The sequence below is a fragment of the Urocampus carinirostris genome, chromosome 12 (assembly GCF_059441175.1).
Source record: "Urocampus carinirostris isolate Australia breed hairy pipefish chromosome 12, RoL_Ucar_1.0, whole genome shotgun sequence".
NCBI classification, from domain to species: Eukaryota; Metazoa; Chordata; class Actinopteri; order Syngnathiformes; family Syngnathidae; genus Urocampus; species Urocampus carinirostris.
The window spans coordinates 29,844,986-29,868,846 of record NC_142360.1 but is presented as its reverse complement, the minus strand read 5'-3'; the positions used below and the strand labels follow the sequence as shown (position 1 = coordinate 29,868,846).

At 41.7% G+C, this 23,861-nt stretch overlaps 2 protein-coding genes across 3 annotated transcripts; both read left to right on the top strand.

Moving 5' to 3' along the window:
• Window positions 1-4,233: 4,233 nt before the first annotated feature.
• Window positions 4,234-12,431, top strand: LOC148355471 (cytochrome P450 2J6-like). Its single transcript, XM_088349549.1, has 9 exons — window positions 4,234-5,144; window positions 6,755-6,917; window positions 8,435-8,587; window positions 9,118-9,278; window positions 10,205-10,378; window positions 10,460-10,601; window positions 10,685-10,872; window positions 11,908-12,049; window positions 12,116-12,431. Exons 1-9 carry the CDS (start codon window positions 4,953-4,955, stop codon window positions 12,289-12,291), a joined length of 1,491 nt encoding a protein of 496 aa, XP_088205675.1. The 5' UTR covers window positions 4,234-4,952; the 3' UTR covers window positions 12,292-12,431.
• A 2,520-nt stretch (window positions 12,432-14,951) lies between these two features.
• Window positions 14,952-23,047, top strand: LOC148355470 (cytochrome P450 2J2-like). Of its 2 annotated transcripts, none has more exons than XM_088348806.1 (9): window positions 14,952-15,335; window positions 15,491-15,632; window positions 17,719-17,871; window positions 17,949-18,109; window positions 19,730-19,906; window positions 19,981-20,119; window positions 20,187-20,374; window positions 20,446-20,587; window positions 20,652-23,047. In XM_088348806.1, the coding sequence occupies exons 1-9, from the start codon at window positions 15,144-15,146 to the stop codon at window positions 20,825-20,827; spliced, it is 1,470 nt and encodes a 489-aa protein (XP_088204932.1). In that variant the 5' UTR covers window positions 14,952-15,143; the 3' UTR covers window positions 20,828-23,047. The 2 variants fall into 2 exon arrangements, with proteins under 2 accessions (XP_088204932.1, XP_088204933.1); XM_088348807.1 differs by having other exon boundaries at window positions 14,954-15,335; window positions 19,984-20,119.
• The last annotated feature ends 814 nt before the right edge of the window (window positions 23,048-23,861 follow it).

The following is a 23,861-nucleotide window of genomic DNA, read 5'->3' as shown; positions in this document are numbered from 1 at the left end:
TATGGAGAATCAAAGTGACCTGTGAGTATTTAAAAAGTACCGTATTTTCCGCACTATGAGGCGCACCTAAAAGCCTTTATTTTTTTCAAAAGCTGACCATGCGCCTTATAATACAGTGCGCCTTATTTATGGATCAATTTTAAAATTGCAAAGTTTTCCAACTAACTTGCAGCCGCCGACTAGATTTTCCCCCGAAGGCGAAGTCGTCCGCGGTGTATGCTGGGATTTATTTACCGGCGTTTCATTGGCTAACCAATGTGTCAATCATCATTTGAATCGATCACTATTGGCTAAAGTTATTCGGAGGTCAAGGGGCGGATCCTCTTTATCATTTACAGGCTGGCATTGGCTTGAACGGCAAACAAAGCCTGCAATTGGCCGAAAAAGACGTGTCAATCATCAGTTGAATCGATCACTATTAGCTAAAGTTATTCGGAGGTCAAGGGGCGGATCCTTTTTATCATTTACAGGCTGGCATTGGCTTAAACGGCGAAACAAAGCCGCAATTGGCCGAAAAAGATGAATGTGTATAGCATGTGGCTGACGGCATAGAGAAAGCATTTTTTTCTATTCTGTATTTGTAAATATTGTATTCTCCTGGATTTACTACCCTCACGGATATAAGAGAACATTGGCTGCACATTATTATGAACACAACGACTTCGGTGAGCTACTCCGGATTTTATATTGTCCCTGTATCTTGTTTCAGACTGAACTCGATGTTTCTGTGATAAGCGGTGCAGATAATGGATGGAATGGAGTGTCTATTTTTAAATTAAACTCAATTCCAAGTGTTTATCGTCATATGCACAGTAAAGTTGCGAGCGAAAAAGAAAATAGATATTAAGGAATGGTTGGCATTTCTTGAATCCCAAGACTTTAACCTTCCGAATGATGGAACGATGCATTTGAGTGACATCGTACGGACACCGCATCCGCACGTGTTCTCGACACGTATTTGCGTCTTTGCAAGCTTTCGGAATGTTAAGGGGGTAATAAGTCTGACTGAACTATCTGACTGTTTTGTCGATGTTCCCATTGTAGCGCCTTATAATCCGGTGCGTCTTATGTATGTCAAAAATAGGACCAAAAACTAGTTTTCCGGGGTGCGCTCTATAACCCGGTGCGCCTTATAGTGCGGAAAATACGGTATGCTTGTTGATATGATGGTTTGTGAATTTTTGCTTATTATTCAAATTTATATTTGAATGAATGTCGTTCTTTTAACGCTAGTTGGGCACTAAATAATACACAATAGGTGAAGCTTGAGGGTAGTGAACTATATGGGGAAAGCATGGGTACTCAAAAAGAGGGATGGTATTGAATAAAATAGGAGGAACAAAGAGACAATCAAACGCACACAAAACAACAAAATGTCCAGACAAACCAGAAACAAAGACCGAAACCGGAAATGGTAAATGTAAGGAAAAAAATAACAATCAAGTGGGCACTAAACCAATGGTTCCAAAACTTTTGCAGGCTGGGGCCCCCTTGGCTCCCCGGTGAATTCCTAGCATGAAAGGCGCAAATGCCGCTTTGATGGAGGCTTGTTCACCTCCCAGTCCACTTCTAGATGCGCCTTCTTCGTCTTTTACTTGTAATCCTTTTTGACATGCCGTGTATTTTAATATGTGAATTTTTAAGATTCTGGTACAAATGACTTGTGTTTCCTCTGGACCTAGCAACTACGCGAAAGCAAAATCTGCAACCGGCGTTTTCTTCTGTTCCACGTCTGCTTCGTCAAAACCAAAATAGGTCCAAACAAGTGATGTACCGCCCTTCTTCGGCGCAAGCTTCGTTTCCCTCTTGTTTGTTGACTCTGGGACTATGTTTACGGAGTCCGCCATAACACTCAATGAGCTCACACGGTGGATAGAACAAAAAGAGATTTATTAACTGCCAAAACGTTCCGGGGGCATTTGGGGTGAGGTCCAAAAAACAAAGGTTCTTCTCCAGTCGGAGGTAGGCTTTTCGTGGTCGGTGAAGCCTTTGCTCAGGGGTTGCAAGGGTCTGATTGTCTCTCGCTCCTGGGGCGAGAACACCTTCGGCTGAGAGACGGTACACAGCGACAATTCAGGGAAGTATTCGAGCACTCCTAGAGGTCAGGGTTCTGACTTCTCATCAGCTTTAGCGAAAGGAGGTTCCTCTTCTTATTTTAGGAAGAAAATTTCGGCCAATGGCTGCTTATCCCAGAGGCATGGAAGGACTGGTGCATTCGCTTCACCAGCCTGGTCATCTCTTCCTTTCTCTTGGAAAAGCTGCGCTTGAAAACTGTTTCCTAGGCAATTAATGGTTTGGCCTCATGTGTCACCATTTCCAGGAGCCAATTGATTACAGGGCCCAAAAGAAAAGGTCGTGTCTGCCCGACCATTATAGCCTCCTCTATTGGATGGGACCTTGGGTTTCCACAATATCCTTTTGAAATAGGAGTTGTCTGCATTCATAATTAAACGAGCTGTACGGAATTTGGAACATTTTTACTCACTGCTGCCATCTCCTGGCTTGTGTGATAATTGGAGCCTCAGTCAGCTTATTCATGATGTTTGTGCAAGTACAAGCATTTCTTAGACGCACTTCGAATAAACCAATCATTTTTCATCTTTTCTTGGGGTTTGGGTTGAACTTTGAACTCTACATAAAGCAGGCCTATTCTTACTTTCCCCATTTTAATGTGAGATTAACAAATACAAACAAAATAAAAAGCCGAGGGGACGAGCATAGTGTCCTTTTCCAGCACTTGCCTCACCCTAGATTCCACCTACCAAATGTGTTCCGCCCTGGACAGCTCTGCTAAAAGTAAGGTAAAAGCAGGTAGGCGAAAATAAAGCATAAGAGCTCTTTGACCTCAGTTGGGCATTCTTAACACATATTTAGCTTATGAGTAAAAATATTTATCATCCAACTTCCTCAAACAACACCCCCCACCTTTATGCAGTCACTTTTAAATTAAGTTTTAATGGTCAGCAGGCCTGTCAAATTTTGTAACGCTAATCATTCCAAAATAATAATCGGATGTTGAATGAAGCTTTTCATAATTTTCTTACATGGCATCATTTTATCAAATAATAGCTCCTAAGACAAAAGTGTACTAACTTTGCATATTAAATTCAATGCTAAATCACAAAGACTACAAGTGTTTGTATCTTTATACTGTTTTATTGACTCATTCGTCTTGTCTGAAATGATGCATTTAAATATGGGCAACTAATAATACATTTAAATGAGAAATTCCAAGATGTTGATAATTAAGAAAAGTATCGGTTTCAAAGGACACTGTGTAATATTTGACCACTACATGTCGATTTACCGAGGACTGCAAAGGATAAGTAGGAATACAAACTACAGAGACTCAGATAGACCTTACTTTTCTCATTGTTTTGCAGAGTCTTTCACTCGGTTTTAATTTTTAATTTTTACGGTACAGCAAAATAGCGGACAATCATGTGATGTCACGACCAGAACAGAATCAGGACCCAATAGCGTAACGTTTACCACAAGTTTTATTGAAAGAAAGAGGAAGGGCTGCGCCCACGATCCGGTGTTCGCTCCCGAAGTGGATCTTCCGTAGCGGGCGATGGCGGTGTCAGGGACAGAAAAACAGGTTGGTAGCCGGGACTCAAAAACGTGGTCGGGTCAGCAACGGGTAATAAGCCAGGACGGGAGAGCAGACGTAGTCGGGATCAAAAACGGGTCGTAAGCCGGGACGGTAGAGCAGACGTTGTCGGGATCAAAACAGGTCGTAGCCGGAGACAAACAGGGAGATCAGGAATGGGCAGGTGGCAAAACGGGTCCAAAAACAGGACCGGCGGGCGTAAAAAAAAGCTTGCCTTGTATCAACAGAGGTTCTCAGACGGACTGATAACCGGAGACTGACAGGACTGGGTTTAAAAAGGCACAGGGAGCCAATCAGAGCCCACAGCGTCTGGCGCCAAATGAGCGGGCATAAGTGATTAACATTGGTAATCTTGGCATGTGAGCCCCCTCTGGGTGAGCTTCATGTTATGCAAAAAAAACAAACTAATTTCTTGTCCTACGACTTAAGAAATGCACGTTTATAGATAGATAGATGGATAGATAGATAGATAGATAGATAGATAGATAGATAGATAGATAGATAGATAGATAGATAGATAGATAGATAGATAGATAGATAGATAGATAGATAGATAGATAGATAGATAGATAGATAGATAGATAGATAGATAGATAGATAGATAGATAGATAGATAGATAGATAGATAGATAGATAGATGGATACTTTATTCCTCCCCGCAGGGAAATTCACATTTCCAGCATCATCCCTTCGCTGAGAACAATACAATAATAAAGCAAAAGGAATACGATATACAAATAACCAATGTGACGTGCTAATACCCACTGTAGCGTGTTGTATAGAGTATTTAAATAGTGCTACATAAAATACACACTGCAATAAAAGTACGGTAATATGCAATGTAAGGGGTGTGGTTTAATGTGGGACTTTACTCTGCCGGGTGGAGTTAAAGAGCCTCATGGCATGAGGTAGAAAAGATCTCTTCAGTCTGTCCGTGGTACAAGACAGTGACAGATAGGATAGTTCATGTATTTTTGTTTATTTTTCCAATCAATATTGTTTTGTTTTGAGGAATAACGTTTTATTTTACCACTAATAGGTGTTAAACTATAAATAATCTTAAAAAAAACTGCATTTTATGCAGACTCGTTTTTCTTGCCTGCTATTTTTTTAATAAAACATAACTGAAAAAATATTAAAGAATGTATATTATGACAATATTTATTTAAATACACGGTAGAATGAATGGATAATCCTGATTTGGTAGAGTAAGTTTGACTCAAATTGGGCTGAGTGTTGATTTAATTAAATGAGGTATGTGCAAAATGACTAGTGTAATAGATACCGTCGGCGCAGTGTTAGCACAGCGGCACTAACTTGGCAACCAGAACAGGACATCATGTGGATGTACAGCGCGGTCCTGGGTCTGGATCTTTGGGGGGTTCTACTTTTGGGTTTGGCCCTTTTCCTCCTGGGGCGCACCTTCAGCAAGAGGGAGCCAGCCGACTTCCCGCCCGGCCCGTTGGCCCTACCATTGGTCGGAAATATCTTTAACATCGATGCCAAGCAGCCGCACACGTATCTGATGCGGGTAAGAATTTTTTTGCATTTAATTAGCATCTGTTTTTCCCTGCCTGGAATGCTTTATTGACTAAAAGAAGACTGAAACATGCATAAATGTCCCGAATATATAATTGCAAATGAAGCTATTAAATTTTCTCTAAAAGAGTAAATTTTACGTCTTGAAAGTTATTGAAAAAAAAATGAATTGATAGGAATAACCATGACATTGTCTTTGCAGTGGTACCTCTACTTACAAATGTATTTGGCTTCAGCATTGACATTGTATAACGAAACCGAAAAGTACATATTTTTAATTTACATGTTGTTATATCGTGTTTTTTTCAAGGATTGAGTTGCTTGACTTTATAGTTGCTTAGTATAAAAAGGTTCAAAAACAGAGAGAAAAAATAAATCAAAGTCTAATTTAGTAGAATGATCATTTTCAAAATTCTGTTTCATCGCTGAGCCATTGGCACTCATGAAAAGAGTCATAAATAGCTTGCAAGCCATAGGTTTCCGACCACACCGTCCGTTTAAAATATTGATGGTTTTACACAAAAAAATTAACTTTTTGTTTGATAACTTTCACATTTTAATATACTGACTATGTAAAATTTGAAAATTGCTATTTAAAATCGTTAAAGTTGAAAACAGGCATGCAATATTTGTGCAAAATCTCAATATTATGATATGAAATTGGAAACTATATGAACGCATGGCATCTGTATAGCTCTTGGACTTATATTTTTTTCCGTGGCAGCAATGTAATTCTTTAAATAGTAAGCCAAAGGTACAAAATAGTCTCAAGGACCCCTACCTGAAATGGAACAGAAAATAAGCAATTTTTATGTAGAAAAATACATTATGGGTCGAAGTACTTGAATCTTGAATTTTACTCTTAAAATTGCTTAATGTTCCCTAATCTGATTACATTTTCAAAATGTTATAGAATTTGTATGTAGCTCATTTTTTAAGTAGAACCCATAAATCTTATTCTTGCTTTCAAAATTGTTATTATGTAGCATATTACAGATTATGTAATGGGCAGATTATGTAATGTCCCTGTGTGCCCTGCGATTGGCTGGCAACCAGTTCAGGGTGTCCCCTGCCCGCTGCCCGATGATTGCTGGGATGGGCTCCAGCAGCCCGCGACCCTACTGAGGATAAGCGGTGCAGCTAATGAGATGAGATGAGATGAGATGAGACAATATTATAGAATATATTATTGAAAAAAATCTAAGTGTAAATTACTGCAAAATAACACTAATTATAATAAATTCAAACATGTTATTACAGCAATTGTATTGTTGTTATTTCTACTATATATATATATATATATATATATATATATATATATATATATATATATATATATATATATAAATGTATGGATTATTCATTTATCTTAGTATTTTTTTATTATTATTAGCATTTTTATTATAGTTTTGCTCCCATCATACACAACTGGAAATTTCTCCCATAGCTGGGAGAACAACTGGTAATTGCTTCCATTAACAAGAAATTGATAAACAGTGCGCTGCTTTTGTGCTGCTGAGCAACTCACCACACAGCCGATATTGTGCTGAAATTGTGATTCAATTCAACCGATCACAAAGCTCCCTTGTCCTGTGCATGCAGTTGGCCGACACCTACGGCAGCGTTTTCTGCATCCGAGTGGGACAAGAAAAGACTGTGTTCGTATGTGGTTGGAACATGGTCAAGGAAATGCTCGTAACGCACGGCGACAAGTTCGTGGACAGACCGTACCAGGCTTTGTTTTCCAGAATCTACAAACGGGAAGGTAGCGCACGCACCTATGCAATGGAGTTGGTGCACACACCAATAGAAAACACTCAGATACTTTTTGGTGGTACAAATAAGCACAGAAACAATATAGCATATAGAAAATAAGTAAATTAGACTCACACATAGACAGCAGGAGTTAAAGCTGATCTTATTAAACCTATTAAACAGATATATTCAAATATGATCAGTTACAGTACCTACTTAAAGTATCGGGGACCCTAAGAACTTTTTGTCATGATGCCACATTTTGGTTTCAAACTTAATGTCATGAAACGGATCGGGAAGCAGGAAGTAGGAGCTCATTTGCGTAGACGTCCTCACACTTTAATTGAGAAAGAAAAGTTGTCCCAAAACACAAACAGACCAGACCAAAAAATAAAACGGGTCAAACACAGGCAAAACTACAACTAGGCATTTCCAGAATTAAACAGAACTTGCAGGAATCTCTCAGGATGTTACACCGAAGTGCAACAAAGTCCAACAAGTATAACCATGCATAAACAAGTTTTCAACAAAAATCTGGCAAAGCGCAGTTCAAAAGAGCAAGTTTAAGTACCCACAGGAGTAATCAGAAAATGCGAGTCAGCAGGTGTCAAGGGGCAGTGCCAGCTGGGCGCCATGGCAACCGTGCAGAACCTGACACTTAAAGCTACAAAACTAAAATGATTTTCTAAGAATCAACAACATATGAGACACACTCGTGAAGTAAAAACAAATTATTTCAACGTTTTATGTCCGATTTACAACATCAAAAGTGAAAAGTATATGTATTGGCCTGTGGTTCTCTCCGCTCAGAAGTTCCCTGGTGACTTCTGAATGATCCATTGTAATTATTGATGTTATTGTTTTTAATTATTCTGTTCTGGCTTCCTGATATAAATATCAAAATGTACCCTTTACCAAATTGTTCGAATTAGTTATCGGACTCCATTAACCAAACACAACTCACATTCAGCCAACAATTTATGCGCTTGTTTCTTGAGGAAAAAATCAACAGGAAAGCCGACATTTCCACATGGGGGCAGTTTTAATTTCCCTAACAATTTAACTATGCGTACTCCATCGAAAACAGCCAAATTAGCGACGTTGGAGTCTCTGGAAAGCCTTGTTCTGAAGTCCTCTAGCTTTTTTTCTTGGCCCACGTCTCCCCGCAAGATGGCGTCTCGGCTCCTCCCATGGGCGTGCCAAGGAATTGTTTTGCGCCCACAGTTCTCGCAACACAGCGCCTTATTTTCAAAACAACGCCTGCCGTCCTCCGTCAGAGTCCTGTTATCAATATTCCCTAGACAAAATATTCTGCATTTGGAACAGACTGCCCTGTCATTGAACTAAAGCCCAGTCAGTGAATATCTTTGCATTAAATGTAATTTGTAGTCAATCGTATAAAATCCTTTATAGTGAAATGTATAAAATCCTTCAATACACACATGCATAAAAGTATACACCCACGCATTGAAAGGGCGGTATAAAGAAACAAACTGAGTGAAAGTCCGCTTGTGTTTGTTCCTTCAGGAGGGCTTTTGTTTAGCAACGGCAAGACTTGGAAGAAGCAGCGTCACTTCGCCATGGGCACGCTGCGCAACTTCGGTTTGGCAACCGGCGTCTCGGAGACGAGCATCTGCCAGGAGAGCCAACACCTGGCCCAGGCTTTCCACAATCACAATGGTGAGCAACACACACCAAATGCTACAGATGAGATTCCATCAAGGGAAGGATTTAAGTCATTTATGAAATTCCAAGTCATGTTTTAGGATAGGTGTATAGCAAGATTTACAGTTCCATATTTGGGTTTAACTTTCAAATCATGTTAGAGTTTCACCTCCAGCTTAGGGTTGAGAGGTAGCCTAGGGTAGGGCGCCCGCTCTGAGACTGGGAGGTCGCTGGTTCAAGCCTCGGCCGAGTCATAGACTTACAACATTGGTACTCATTGCCTCCCTGCTTGGCGCTCGGCATTAAGGGTTCGGATTGGGGGGTTTGGTCACCTAAGGACTCCCAACACAGCAGTTAGGTCTAAAATGGCGGCGCCCTGTTTGGCTGCGGCTGCATCGGCTCGTTTCAGTTTAACTGTACGGGTCAGGTGTATCGACATTTCGTTCTGTGTTCATGGTTACAAAGAATGACAATAAGAGTAAATTCTTCTTTTTCTAAATTCAAAATGTTGGTACAGTTGGTGTGAGATGTCATCTCTCCCTCAGGCGAATTGTTCAATCCCGCAGCTGATTTGACCAGCGCGGTGGCGAATATAATCTGTCAGGTCGTTTTCGGGAAAAGATTCGACTACTGTGACCCAAAGCTCCAGCAGATGCGCGCCACCATGACAGAGATGATCTATTTGGGAGGTAGTGTGTGGACTCGGGTGAGGAAAACCTTACACTAACACAGAGGCTAACTGAGTTTGAATTTTAAGATCTAAAGATCTGATCCAAATCTAAATTGCCATGTTGAATCTTGTTGTAAACAATGTTCGCTATGTTGTTATCAATGAAAATAAAGATAATGCCAACCAGTGCTCCCTCTAAGCTGCGCGCTTGCGCAATTTCGCACTGCGCACACATTCTTAGCGCACAAGAAAATCTAGCCAACGCACAAAAATGAGGGCTCAAAATTACTAATTAAGAAGCGACTTAAGTCAAAGTTACAGTGCATGAAGGTAAAAATACACGGGTTCCCCTGACGTTGTTGAGTCGAAGTAGAACGAAGTTGAGTAAAGTTAGTAGAGTTTGTCGAGAACCGGCTTCTTCGGCTCGGCTCACTGAAAGGAACCGGCTCTTTCGGGTCCTAAACGGCTCTTTAGGTTGTTTTTGATTCTTTAATCCCTATGTGACCAAATATTATGTAAAATATGCACAAAATGAAGGGGGAATAAAACAACAAAGAAAAAAATACCAAAATGAAAAAGTAGTGAAAAGCAGAGAAAAAAAAGAAACAAAAGCAAGAGAAAAAAAGAAGGAAACATTTAGAAAAAAGCCAGAAAAAAAGAAAAGAAAGAAATGTAGGAAAAAAGTAAATAGAGAACAAAAAGAAAAAAGTAACAGCTCGGAAAAAATAAACACAATGAGATTTTTTTTAAAGGAATTTTAAAAAAAGTAGGAAAAAAAACACGGAAAAAAGAAGAAAAAGTTTGTGTCAGGGGCTAACTCACTTGCTAACTTTAAAGCCAACCATGGCAAGTCTAAGTTCGTTTATAACACAAAGATTTGTACCTCAACCACATTGGAGAAAACAAATTCTGATTATGAAAGTTTAAAAGTATTTTTGTGTTTTTTTTTCTCTTTGATACAGCTCTACTGTGCCTTCCCAGCAGTTATGCAGCGGTTGCCAGGGCCCCACCATAGAATATTCGGCCTCTATCAAGCCATGCAGGAGTTCATTAAAGACCATGTAAAGATCCATAAATTGGATTTGGACCCTATGAACCCTCGAGATTACATTGATGCCTTTTTATCAGAGAGCAAAGTAAAACAATGACTTGGTCTATCGTCAAAAAAAACCCCCAAAAAACGAATGACTCACGTGTTTTACGGTTTCTATAAACAGGACCAAGCAAACTGTGATGTGGGTTTTACGGAAGAAAATCTGGTTCTGTGCTGTCTGGATATGTTCGTTGCCGGCACAGAGACTTCCTCCACAACACTGGAATGGGGTCTGATCTACCTCATCCAGAACCCTGAAATCCAAGGTGGAATGAGGAAGGGGAAAATTACGACGATGTCCTCAATTTAACAATTGTACCTTTTATCAATCTTGTGTTTCTTTTCCAAGACAAAGTCCAGGTTGAGATTGACCAAGTGGTTGGACTAAATCGTTTCCCTAAGATGGCGGACAGAGCCCAAATGCCTTACACCAATGCAGTCATCCATGAAATTCAGAGGATGGGCAACATTCTTCCTCTCAATGGAGCCAGGGTGGCCTCCAAAGACGTACAGCTGGGAAAGTACACAATCCCGAAGGTGCATCAGTCCGGAATGCCTTGTCATGTTAATCTCGCCAAATACACTGGAACCTCGGTTCTCGACCATAATCCGTTCCAGAACCCTGTTCGAAAACCGATTTGTTCAATCACCGAAATCGTTTTTCCCATTAAAAGTAATGTAAATCGTTTTAATCCGTTCCAACACCCTGAATGTTTACCATGAAGGTAAACATGAAGCTAACCCAGGCTAATCGTACGTTCGCGTTAGCGTACGGAGGATTACGCTAAAATTAACGTATAAAAATTTAAAAAAAGGATAAAGAAAAGAATTATGAATAGGATTTCTTACCTTTGTGATGGACGGTAGGGAGAGAAAAATCATCAATAGTTTTTCAACTTCTTCCAAAACTTGCGGCAGTTGCTTGCTTATAGCACTAACTTCCTCAGCCGCAGCACTCGATTTCAAAGCCTCCTTATTCTTTACTATCGTACTGATAGTAGATTTAGCCATGCTGTATTCCCAAGATCGGAAACTCGTACACCGCTTTCATATTTAGCTATTATGTCTTTCTTAAAGGCAATAGTTGGACGAACAACCTATTTTTTCACCTGTAGCAACGTTGCTGCTTGCAACGACCTTCTTCGGAGGCATAATTGGGCTTGAACACCCGTACTCCGCATCACACCCTAGCGTACGCACTCACGCATTACCGGCGTTCAAACTCCGATTTTTTGACTGAACAGCGAAGCAAGAATTTCTCGAAATTTTTGGTCGAACACCGATTTGTTCGAACTGAGAGGCGTTCGAAAACCGAGGTTCCACTGTAATGCCAAATTGAGTGAAAATTGACCTGGCACCTGTGAATCGGTCTGTATTTGTAGCTTGTTTTATTGCTAAAAGTCTGGTAATCCAATACCTGAAGATTTCCTGGAAGTCAGTCATGGAAAATGTTGAAATAAATACCACCTAGTACCAGTTTCATGGATCAACATGAAGTAAACATGTTTCTCAAGATCAAAGGAACAGAAAAGTCTCACTAACCCATTCCAATGATCTTCCTGTGGTTTTAAGGGCTGCACCGTTTTGCCCATCCTGACGTCGGTGTTGTTCGACAAGAACGAATGGGAAACTCCGCATACGTTCAACCCTGGACACTTCCTGGACGCTGAAGGGAATTTTGTCAAGAGGGATGCATTCTTACCTTTCTCGGCGGGTAAATAAGCAGCTTCTCTGGAGACGAAGCAAGAAGAACGTAATGAGGCTGTTTTGGTTGTGCTAGGAAGGCGAGCGTGTTTGGGTGAAGGCCTGGCCCGGATGGAGCTGTTCTTGTTCCTGGTGTCCATGCTGCAGAAGTTCACCTTCTCCGCTGCTGAAGGAATCAAGCTGAGCTCCGAGGGAATCGTCGGAATGACCCGTGCACCATACCCCTTCGAGATCCGTGCCATTCCCCGCTGAGGGTCCAACAAATGCTTCTCTGGTGTTGTCTTACACAAATGGAATTGATCTGATGTACTTTTATAGTCAAATTTCTGTTGTCGTTTTCCTTCACTTTTTTTTAAACTTTTTGATATTTTATAAATTGTGTTGCAAAACTATGTCCAGATTGTCAAGTAGGCTTTTTATGACTTTTCAGCTGCCGTAATTTTATTACTTAAAGGTGGTACATCATTTCGGGTGTCTTTAAAAAGATGAAATATTTTCTTTAAAAAGTATTTGTTAAAAATGCCCAACAGAGTTCAAGGAACCCTTATGTTTTTCCCCACCTGTTTTTATCTTACTTTTAGAAAGCTTATCAGTGGAAAACACGTCAGGTTGGATAACCATAACCCTATTCCCAACCCTAACCCTAACCCTAACCCTAACACAAACCCTAACACAAACCCTAACACAAACCCTAACACAAACCCTAACACAAGCCCTAACACAAACCCTAACCCAACACTAACCCCAAATCCTAACCCTAACCCTAACACTAACACTAACACTAAAAAAACTAACACTAACACTAACCCCAACCCCCAAACCCCAAACCCCAAACCCCAAACCCCAAACCATAACCTTAACCCTAACCCTAACCCTAACCCTAACCCTAATCCTAACCCAACCGAACCCTTAACCTAACCCCAACCCAAAGCCTAACCCTAACCCTAGGTTGGAGGAATGGGGGACGTGGGTTGTGGCGGAGAGTGACATCATGCTAAACCCCTATGTTTTTTTCTATTTGTAAGTGTAGCATAAAAATTGTGAGCGTAAGAAGAAGCCTGCCTAAAATACATTTCAAACCCCATGAAAGATAAAAAAGGAGTTTATTCGAACGTATTTGCTTGAGAGTGGCTGCAATGTTGACACAAGCCAGAGGTGGTTGGCGCGAGTAAAAAAGTTCCAAATTCCTTCCAGCTTCATTAATAGTTTTTAAACAGTGAAAATGTTGAATTGGTTTTTAAATTCCAATATCTGCCCTACTCTTTTTTGTAGTTTTTTTTTTACCCATTCATCTTGTCAGACGGGCAGCACGGCAACGCAGTGGTTAGCGTGTGTGCGGCACAGTTCTGAGGTCATGGGTTCGAATCCAGCTACCAACCTTCCTGTGCGGAGTGTGCATGTTTTCCCCGTGCTTGCGTGGGTTTCCTCTGGGCACTCCGGTTTCCTCCCACATTCCAAAAACATGCATGTCAGGTGAATTGACCGGTCAAAATTATCCCTAAGTGTATGGGCGAGCGAATTGTCTGTCCCTGTGTGCCCTGCGACTGGCTGGCAACCAGTTCAGGGTGTCCCCTGCCCACTGCCCGAAGATGGCTGGGAGGGGCTCCAGCACCCCCGCGATCCTACTGAGGATAAGTGGAGCAGATAATGGATGGATCTTGTCAGACAAGTTCTATTCAAATAAACAATCCGTTGATGCGGAGGGACTACAGTTGATCAAACACCACTACCGGTAATGACAGAACAAATACAGGTAGCTTTGAAAAAGAAAACTCACAGTTTAAAAACTGCGTAAATCTTTTTGATTACTGTGATTTCCTCAAGTAGCCGAGTGTTGAGTGTTTTAAAGGAGGTAATTGCAAATGAGTAGGGGGGTTGGTACTAAAGGCGCTGCTTGGCTGAACAGCACTGACAAACCAACTGAACGGGACATCATGTGGATGTACAGCGGGGTCCTTGGTCTTAATCTTTGGGGGTGCTGCTTCTGTGCCTAGCCCGTTCCTCCTGTGGTGCATTTTCAGCAAGAGGGAGCTGGCCAACTTCCCAACCGGCCCGTCGTCCCTGCCACTGGTCAGCAACATCCTAATAGTTGCCTGGAAAAAGCAGCACACCTACCCGATTAATGTAGGAATTGACAACTTTTACAATTGATATGCATCTTTTTAGTTCATTTGTTATGGGTACAAAGGCTTGTAATGATGTAAAATGGAGAAGCAAAAGCATGGTAATCATGGAAACAAATTTTGCGATCATCAAGAAATACTAGAAGGGCAACTCTTAACTCTTGCCAAAATGTATGGCAGTGGCCAATCAACAATTAGGACTATCGTTGAAAATAAGGAATCTATTAAAGCAAGGAAATCTTCTAGGAGCATGACAATGCTCGCAAGTGGAAGTTTCAAAATCCGTTTTGATTTTAATCAACTGTCTCCTACTTCCTCTGCATCCACCCACGACACCACTGAACCAGCTCTAACCACGTCACACCGGAGGTATTGGTAGATAAAATGGCCTAAAATATTTTTATATCATTTTATTTAATCATATCCACGTATAATACACAAGTTGTGCTTATTTCAATATTTTTATCTTGGGTATCGAGCGGTTCGGAACGCATTAGCTACGCATTACAATAGGCTTCTATCCCACACTATATGGTAGCTTCACCTTCTGATCCCCACCTCAGAGCAGATTATCAAACCCTGATATATAAAGTTATAATGACTGTGAACTTTAGCCCATTTACAACTTACAAACTCCACCCTTTATAATACAACAAAGAAATGCATATTGTATTGTTGTATTATACACACATGGAAGAAAGGAGTGGATTGTTTGCCTTACCACAACAGGCACACCCTTAAAGCATTTTTTTTTCAAGCATGTTACAATGTGATTTTATCTTCTCAAAGACTGCCATCATTCTTTTACCATTGTCTATTTCGACCCAACAATGTCAGTAAGCTAAATACACCAGGCAGGTGTTTTGATTGTCCGGGGAGGCACGGCTGACTTTCTACCGCTTTTATTCAGACACTCTGCCATTATTTTGTCCATTCGCGTCTGCCATTCTACTCTTGCGCTTCTGATTCCGGTCTGCCGACATGTGGCTTGAACATATAATGCTTCGGTTTGACTTCAGATGGTTACTCGTTTTTTTATTCCTGCTCCTTGTCATAGACTTCCTCAGACACAGGAACCCTCCTAACTTTCCTCCCGGACCGCTCGAACTGCCCTTGATCAAACATTTTGGTTTGTATATGGACAGAAACAAGCTGCTCGTCTCTTTATCAAAGGTACTGATTTTTATTTTAATACCACCTCAATGAAATCTTCTAATTTTGGCAAATTCAGGAAGATTACCTCACTTGTTGTTTTACCCCAATCCTGCGTGCAATTTTTCCTTTTCTTGTCCTTTCATTCATTCACTCCTCTGCTATATCATGTCCAGTTGGCTGAAACCTATGGAAACGTGTTTAGCGTTTACACAGATGGTCAGAAGTCCGTGTTTGTGAGCGGATATAAGATGGTCAAAGAGATCCTCGTGACGCACGGCAAGAGCCTTGACGCTCATTCATATTCACCCAATGAAGGTAAAATTGAGGAAATATTCAGATTCAATTCAGATTCAGATTTACTTTATTGTCATTCGTGTACACGTGTATACAGAACGAAATGTCGATACATCTGACCCGCAGTTTCCTTATGCGTCAGCCGGGATAGATAAGATTAACCATGTCTTCGTCAGAATTTTAGCGCAGCAGTTCGTCATCTCGCGGTTCGATGTTACTCCCAGTTGTAAATGGTCCAATTTATTGTCCAGAGAGCGAACGTTGGAGAGGAAAATGGATGGGAGAGGTGTTTTGCAGGGTTTAGCCTTTAGCCTAGCTGTTAGCCCGGCCCGACAACCTCGCTTCCTCGTCCGGCGGTCACGCCGCTGTCCTGCCACTCTGCTTCGCTGCTTTGTAGGCCGCTGGGTCTTGTTGACATAGCAGTCCGTGGCTAATAAACACTCCCGAGTGGTCGTAGCACCGAGCGCTTGATGTCTAGATGATCGCATATCCAGCAAAAAAAACTGCGATCGTATTTTAATCAGCAGTTTGATTTGACTTTGTGCGCCGTCAAAACTGAGTCGAAGACTGGGTTTTATGGCCGAAGTGCAAAAAACTGTAGCGAGCCGATGTAGCCGCAGCCGAACAGGGGCGCCGCCATCAAAATATACACTAGAAGTTAAAGGTGCTTTAAAATAATGTACAGTACAATACATTTTATCTGTTGAAAGAGAGCAAACGGCACAGAAATGTTGCATAGCGTAAGCTTGCATCGAATCCTTTATTGGCAGAAAAACAATTTCGATTTATTCTTCTAACCTAGTTCACAACAACTATCATGGCCAGTCTTGTGGGTATGATACGTAAGATGGAAAAATCTATGAGATGTTAAGCAACCTTAATACTGATCATGAAATCAATTTTGGTACTCTCATTGTTTTAAGTGGTAAAAACAGTGCATGCTGACCAATGTTTTTCTGTGCACAAGAAAATCTAGCCCGCTCACAAAAATCAGGGCTCGAAATTGCTAATTAAGAAGCGAATTAAGTCAACGTTACAGTGCATGAAAGTAAAAATACACAGGTTCCCCTGACGCTGTGTTTTAAATGTGGTATTTTGAAGTCAATGTCGAAGTAGAACGAAGTTGATTAAAGTTAGTTGAGTTTTTTGAGAACCGGCTTCTTCGGCTTGGCTCACTAAAAAGAACCGGCTCTTTCGGGTCCCAAACGGCTTTTAAGGTTGTTTTTGCTTCTTTAATTCCTACACGACCAAATATTATGTAAAATTGTGCACAAAATGACTTAAAGGAAGGGGGAAATAGAACCAAAAAGAAAATACCAAAATAAGAAAGTAGTGAAAAGCTGAGGAAAAAGGAAAAAAAGGAGGAGAAAAAAAGAGCAGGAAAAATTCAGGAAAAAAGCCAGAAAAAAGAAAAGTAAATATAGAAGACAGCTAGGAAAAAATAAACACGAGATTTTTTTAAAGGAATTTAAAAAAAAATAGAAAAAACAGGGAAAAAGAAGAAAAAGTTTGTGTTGCATTCAAATAATTTCCAGTTATATCAAGTGTATCTTGTTGCAAACATTGTACTCCCACTAAAAAATGTGATTAAATACAGTTCTGTTTTGTGCAACCGGCTAAATAAGCCCCCCAAAATGTATTCCGAATTATGCGACAAAAGATACCAGGAATAAAAGAAATCTTGTGAAAGAACGGTAAGAAAAAACGACGTTTGTAGGCCGTATAACCTTTGCAATAGTACATGAGTCAATTCATTCAAAAGAGAAAAATAATTTTGCTTTGCGGGAAACTCAGCAAAATGTAACTTGATGTCAAGTTTTGGACATGTTTGATAATGATTTAGTTGCCACACTTGGGGTTGCTGTTGCTCACTGTTGTTTCAAGCGTTACTCACCCACTTTGTGTAAACGCTCAGACCCCTGGAAAATTAAAGGGAACAGTGCATCCTGTCTCCAATTGCCAAGATCTGTTTTAACGCAACGCAAAATAAAGGTTGACATTTTGGGGGAGAGACAGAGGTGGCACTAAGGCTCTTGTAAATGTCAATCCCTCAAATACTTAAAAAGTCCTCCTTAAATGAAATCCCCTTTTATCAAATTTGCCACAGGTGGTCTCTTTTTAAGTAACGGCGACCTCTGGAAGACACACCGCCGTTTCGCTCTGTTTACTCTTCGCAACTTCGGCATGGGGAAGAATCGCATGGAGCAAGCCATCAGCAAAGAGAGCCAGCACTTGCAGGAAGAGATTGCAAAGGAGAAAGGTGAATTGGCCCACTGGTTTCCGGCTCTGACACCCTTGGAGAAACCATTACCGCATTCTGCAGATTCTCTTTTGCAGGTCAACCGTTCAATCCGGCACGGATCTTCTCCAATGCAGCGTCCAATATAATCTGCCAGCTGGTGATGGGAAGGCGCTTCGAGTACAGCGACCATGCCTTCGCCACGCTTCTAAACCACATGAATGAATTTATTCGCCTGGCGGATTCTGTTTGGGTCAATGTAAGTCCAAGTCCTGTGACATGCAGTTGAAGACCTGCGCTCCCTTAGAAAAACATTTGGCGCTCAATTGGCAAGTGCTGAACTAACAGCCTACTGGTAAACTGTCCTTAACCTGTGGAATGGTAGGCAGTGGGACAGTTGGATCTCTTATGAGAACTGCAGTTCTAAAAAAATAAAGGATTGGTAGTACATTTAAGTCTAAGGCAGTAATGTCTTTAACTGTCAGGAAAAGAGAATGGAATCTCGGACCCAATTGCGTTTGTTTTAAAGGAATCTTTATTGGATTGAGCTGACAGAGCTTGCTTAGGAAGCCGAGGATTGTCGAGTGCTAGCAGCGTTGGACGGAACGGCAGTTCCGTGACAGGTAGGCAGAATCGATACGTCTTAGCGGGCAGGTCGATGGCCAGAGAAATGAATGAAAATGAAATGATCTGCATTTCTATAGCGCTTTTCAAGTCAATGACTTCCCAAAGCGCTTTACATTGTGCTTCACATTTCCCAATAGCGGCCATGATCTGTGCAGCCATGTAAGGCGCTAACCTGCTTATTGGGGGTATTGGGGGGTTCAGTGTCTTACCCAAGGACACTTCGACATGTAACACGGACAAGCCGGGATTCGAACTGGGATCCCTTAATCCTAAAACGATCGCTCTACCTCCTGAGCTACTGCCGCCCCAAAGCAGGAGAGCAGGTCGACACCGAAGGCAGGCAGGAATCAAAACAGAAAAGGTCTTTGGTACTGGAATCTGGCAAAACACACAGGGAGACACAAGTACGGTCTGACACCCTCCTCTGGCCACTGACAGCTTAAGAGGAAAGTGCCAGTCAATCAGAGAGGGCGCTCCTGCGCGCCAAACGATTGCCACTGGTGTCTTCATTTTGGCAATCATGACATTAACATGTCACCATTTCACTAAAACTGGGTACTTCCGCCTCTGGTCATTGACAATATTCACTTTTCTGTAAATACTTTTACATATTCAGCTAACATTTTATGATGTGAAGCCCTTAACAAATAACTGTAAAGAGATTGTATATTCTGGCTCCGAACATAGAGTAAAAACTTTAGCTTTAGTCACTCAGTACCGGTATAGGCATGTATCTGTTTGTTCTCCAACATTCCAGACTCCAGTATTTTCAGCATCCCCTTTTCTGTCTGATTCCTTTGCTATCACACCATCCAGCAACACTCCATTCTACTGAAATGATCTGCATTTGATCTGCATTTCTGCATTTGAAATAATCTGCATTTATATAGCGCTTTTCAAGTCAAGGAGTTCCCAAAGCGCTTTACATTGTGCTTCACATTTTCCAATAGCGGCCGTGATCTGTGCAGCCATGTAAGGCGCTAACCTGCTTATTGGGGGTAAATGGGGGTTTAATGTCTTACCCAAGGACACTTCGACATGTAAGACGGACAAGCCGGGATTCGAACTGGGATCCCTTAATCCTAAAACGATCGCTCTACCTCCTAGCTACTGCTGGGTGTGGTTGGCTACTATGTTGTCCCCCTTGCCACGTGCTTAGTGAACAGGTTTTTCAAGTGCATGTTAAATGCAGTGTGAAAAAGACTTCTAGATAACTTGGATATAGAAACCAGGACTCTGTTTCTCTGAGCAGTTGTACCAGGCATTCCCCAACATAATGACATTCCTGCCAGGGCCTCACCACACAGTTTTTAGTCATAGAGAAAAACTCGTGACTTTCATCAATAAAGAAGTAGCGAGGCACAAACTGGATCTCGACCCGGATGACCCACGGGACTACATTGACAATTTCCTCATCGAGATGGAGAAAGTGAGTAACTAGTCCAGCGAGCGAGGCGGGGGACACAAACTGTCAACTCAATGCATGTCCTGTGCCCTGCCCAGCAGGTCGAAAATAACATAGGCTTCAACGAGGGCAATTTGGCAAATTGCGCCATTGATCTCTTTATGGCGGGTACAGAGCCAAATTCCAGTACGTTGCAGTGGGCTTTGATCTACCTCATCAAAAACAGGGATGTCCAGGGTAGGTCGTAAATATTGCCTTGGAAATTTGTGCTTTATTGATATTTGGGTACCTCATACACCTCCAGAGAAGATACACGAGGAGATCGACGATGTAATCGGCCGGAGTCGGCTCCCCACGATGGCTGACCGACCACATATGCCATACACCGAAGCCGTCATCCATGAGATCCATAGGATGGGAGACGTTAGTCCTTTCAGTACACCCAGAGTGGCTACCAAAGACATAACGCTGGGGGGCTACATCATACCCAAGGTCTTGTCAGAACGTATCTCTATGTGATGTTTGTAGTTTGGTAAGAACGTGGGTATGTGTCTTATTTCCAGGGTACAAAAGTGCTCCCGTTACTGACCACCGCACTGCACGACAAAGCTGAGTGGGAGACACCAGAGCAGTTCAACCCTGGACACTTTCTGGATGCCGAAGGCAAGATTGTCAAAAGAGAAGCCTTCTTACCTTTTTCTGCGGGTGAGCCCCACGCAGTTTGCCAGGACTCTCTCTGTATGCAACACTCTAAAAATTGACCTTACAGGGACGCGAATGTGTATCGGAGAAGGCCTGTCAAGGATGGAGATCTTCCTGTTTTTGGTGGCAATTCTACAGAAGTTCACTTTCTTCGCCCCGGAGGGGGAGGAGTTAAGAACAGAAGGGATCGTAGGGGTGGCAAACACACCGCAGCCCTTCAGAGTTTGCACCAAGGCTCGATAAAGCCAGCTGGAATAGTTAATTTAACTTTCTGAAAAAAAAAATATATTGAAAAATCATTTTGTTTCTCATCTCTCATTAGCTGCACCGCTTATCCTCAGTAGGGTCGCGGGGGAGCTGGAGCCCATCCTAGCAATCATTGGGCTGTGGGCAGGGGACACCCTGAACTGGTTGCCAGCCAATCGCAGGGCACACGGGGACAGACAACTCGCTCGCTCATTCACACCTAGGGACAATTTGGACCGGCCAATCCACCTGAAATGCATGTCTTTGGAATGTGGGTGGAAACCGGAGTGCCCGGAGGAAACCCACGCAAGCACGGGGAGAACATGCAAACTCCGCACAGGAAGTCCGGTAGCCGAATTTGAACCCACACAAGAGGTTCCCAAGACCTTAGAACTGTGCCGCACACGCGCTAACCACTGCCCCACCGTGCTGCCCTCATTTTGTTTTAAATATCCAATATCCATTATTTACTCAGTAGGGTTGCAGGAGTGCTGGAGCCCATCCCAGCTATCTTTGGGCAGTGGGCTAGGGACACCCTGAACTGGTTTCCAGCCAGTTGCAGGGCACACAGAGACGCACAATTCGCTCGCCCATTCACACCTAGGGACAATTTTGACCGGTCAATTAACCTGACATGCATCTCTTTGGAATAAGGGAGGAAACCGGTGTGCTCGCAAGCACGGGGGAGAACATGCAAACTCCACACAGGAAGGCTGGTAGCAGGATTTGAACCCCTGACCTCAGAAATGTTCCACGGGCCTGGTAACCACTCATCTGCTGCGACAGGCTCCAGCACTCCCGCTACCCTAGTGAGGGATAAGCGGCACAGAAAATGGATGGATGTTTTAAATATACTATTTGTCTTAAAAATTAGGTAGGACTTTCAAAATAAAAATGTTAACCAAAAGTACGTTATGATTAGAGAAAACAAAAATAAAATTTCTTTAAAACCGTATTTTTTCTCAAGTTCTGTTATACACTGCTTTGTGAAAAAATTAAAAGATGAGTTTTTTATGTACTGTATTTGTAAAGACATTTTCACAGAAAAATAAGACGAATTATAAATTAATTATTTCAAGTGTTTTTGTTTGACAAGTTCAAAATGTACATTGATAAATCACAATTTATTTTGTGTAATAAAACCTTTATTTGATCACCCTACACACACACACACACACTCAAGCACACACGCATAGAATAAATTACATTTGGAGGCCCGGCAACATGCTACTTTTGCACAAAGTTCAGAGGAAGTTCCACCAATATTCCGCCACTTTAACAATATAAAAGGAAATCAACAATTTTGAGGTAGATTAGATGAATTGCAGTTCTTGCTTTTGCAACCATCATAATATCTTCACAAATGATCACCCTCGTTGGAAATCCTTGGTGAAAACCCTAAGAATGCTTAAAACCCTCATAGGAGTCTGAAACTTTAGTTGAAAAAAACTATCCAGAAACCCTAAGATTGCTTAAAAACACAAATATTGTGCCAAAACCCTAGTTAGAAACGCTAGCTGAAAACCCTCGGAACACCTTAAAATCCTGATATGGAGCTGAAACCCTAGCTGGAAACCCTATGAAAGCTTTAATACGCGAATATGGGGCCAAAACTATAGTTAGAAGCGCTAGCTGGGAACCCTAGGAACACCTTAAAACACTGATACGGGGCGGAAACCCCAGATGGAAACCCTAGCTAAATAAAACTAGAAATGCTTAAAACGCTAATTTGGGGCTTAAACTTAATTTAAAAAACTTAGCTAGAAACCCTAGGATGTCACAATCACCCGGATCGGGAACACCTGGGCTCAGGATTTGGCGCCAACAGCCAGGACAGCTGATTTACGCACCCTGTCCATCAGCTTCTGGAAACAAGCTGTCTGATTGTACTATGCTACCTGTTGCCATCCGCTCAGAAAGCCCGTACCTCCGACTCTTTGCCTGCCTCCTGTTTTCTTCTACTTAATCTCCGTTGCCAACCCGTTTCTGAATTTGCCTACGACCTGCCCTGCCCGTCTGACTCCTGATCACTCTTCTGAACACGACGACGCCCTTCTACTCCAGCCCCGACCAACAACACGAAGATTACGCCTGTCCACGACCATTCCCGCCAAGCCTTCACCCGCCTGTCAAGCTTCGTCAATCCGTCAAACAACGGATCGAAGAATCACGTCTTGTCATTCCTTCCTTCCAATAAAAACCAAGAAACGAGTGCAAGGGATCTCAGTTTTCCTTTCGTCTGACATAGGAATGCTTTAAAACCCTAGTTGAAAACCTTAACTGGAAATCCTAGGAACACTTTAAAAATCCAATATGGGGCAAAACTATAGTTACAAACCTTAGTGGGAAACCCTAGGAACGCTTTAAAACCCTATTATAGGGTCCTAACCATAGTTCAAAACCCTAACTGGAAACTATAAACAATTTAAAACCCTAATATGTGGGCAAAACCGTAGCTGGAATCCCCAGCAACGCTTTAAAAATCTAATATGGGGCCAATTCCTTGGGGGGAAACCCTAACTGGAAAACCTATGAAACCCTATTGTGAGGCTAAAGCCCTAGATGGAAACCCTGGATGGAAACCCTGGATGGAAACCCTAGCTGGAAACCCTAGGAACGCTTTAAAACCCTAATTATGGAGCAAACCATAGTTAGAAACCCTAGCCTGAAACCTTAAGAACAATTTAAAACCCTATTATGAGGCTGAAACCCTTGTTAAATACCTTAGGAACAATTTACCTTATTACTTATGTTTATTGCTGATATAAATTTTTTAGGGCTGTACAAACAAATGTGACTTAGCTTAGCATAATGTTAGAAATTAAAAAATATTTAGCAAAATCTTTAACAAATTCGTTCGGTTCCTTATTATTTATATCTTCAAAAGTTAAAAGTATGGTCAGATAAGAAAGATAGTTGTTAAAATGAGCAAAATAACTGCAAACAGAACAAGACTTGGCAAAGAGAATTTCAAATATATTCGGAATATAACCTTTTAAAATGTGTAAAGGGATCCAAAAACACTGTATTT

Coding starts and splice junctions, on each gene's coding strand:
- LOC148355470 (XM_088348806.1), top strand. CDS start 15,144: ATGTGGCTTGAACATATAATGCTTCGGTTTGACTTCAGATGGTTACTC. Junction 18,110..19,729: donor CGGATTCTGTTTGGGTCAAT/GTAAGTCCAAGT, acceptor TTCTCTGAGCAG/TTGTACCAGGCATTCCCCAA. Junction 20,588..20,651: donor CTTCTTACCTTTTTCTGCGG/GTGAGCCCCACG, acceptor TTGACCTTACAG/GGACGCGAATGTGTATCGGA.
- LOC148355471 (XM_088349549.1), top strand. CDS start 4,953: ATGTGGATGTACAGCGCGGTCCTGGGTCTGGATCTTTGGGGGGTTCTA. Junction 5,145..6,754: donor CGCACACGTATCTGATGCGG/GTAAGAATTTTT, acceptor CTGTGCATGCAG/TTGGCCGACACCTACGGCAG. Junction 10,873..11,907: donor GAAAGTACACAATCCCGAAG/GTGCATCAGTCC, acceptor TGTGGTTTTAAG/GGCTGCACCGTTTTGCCCAT.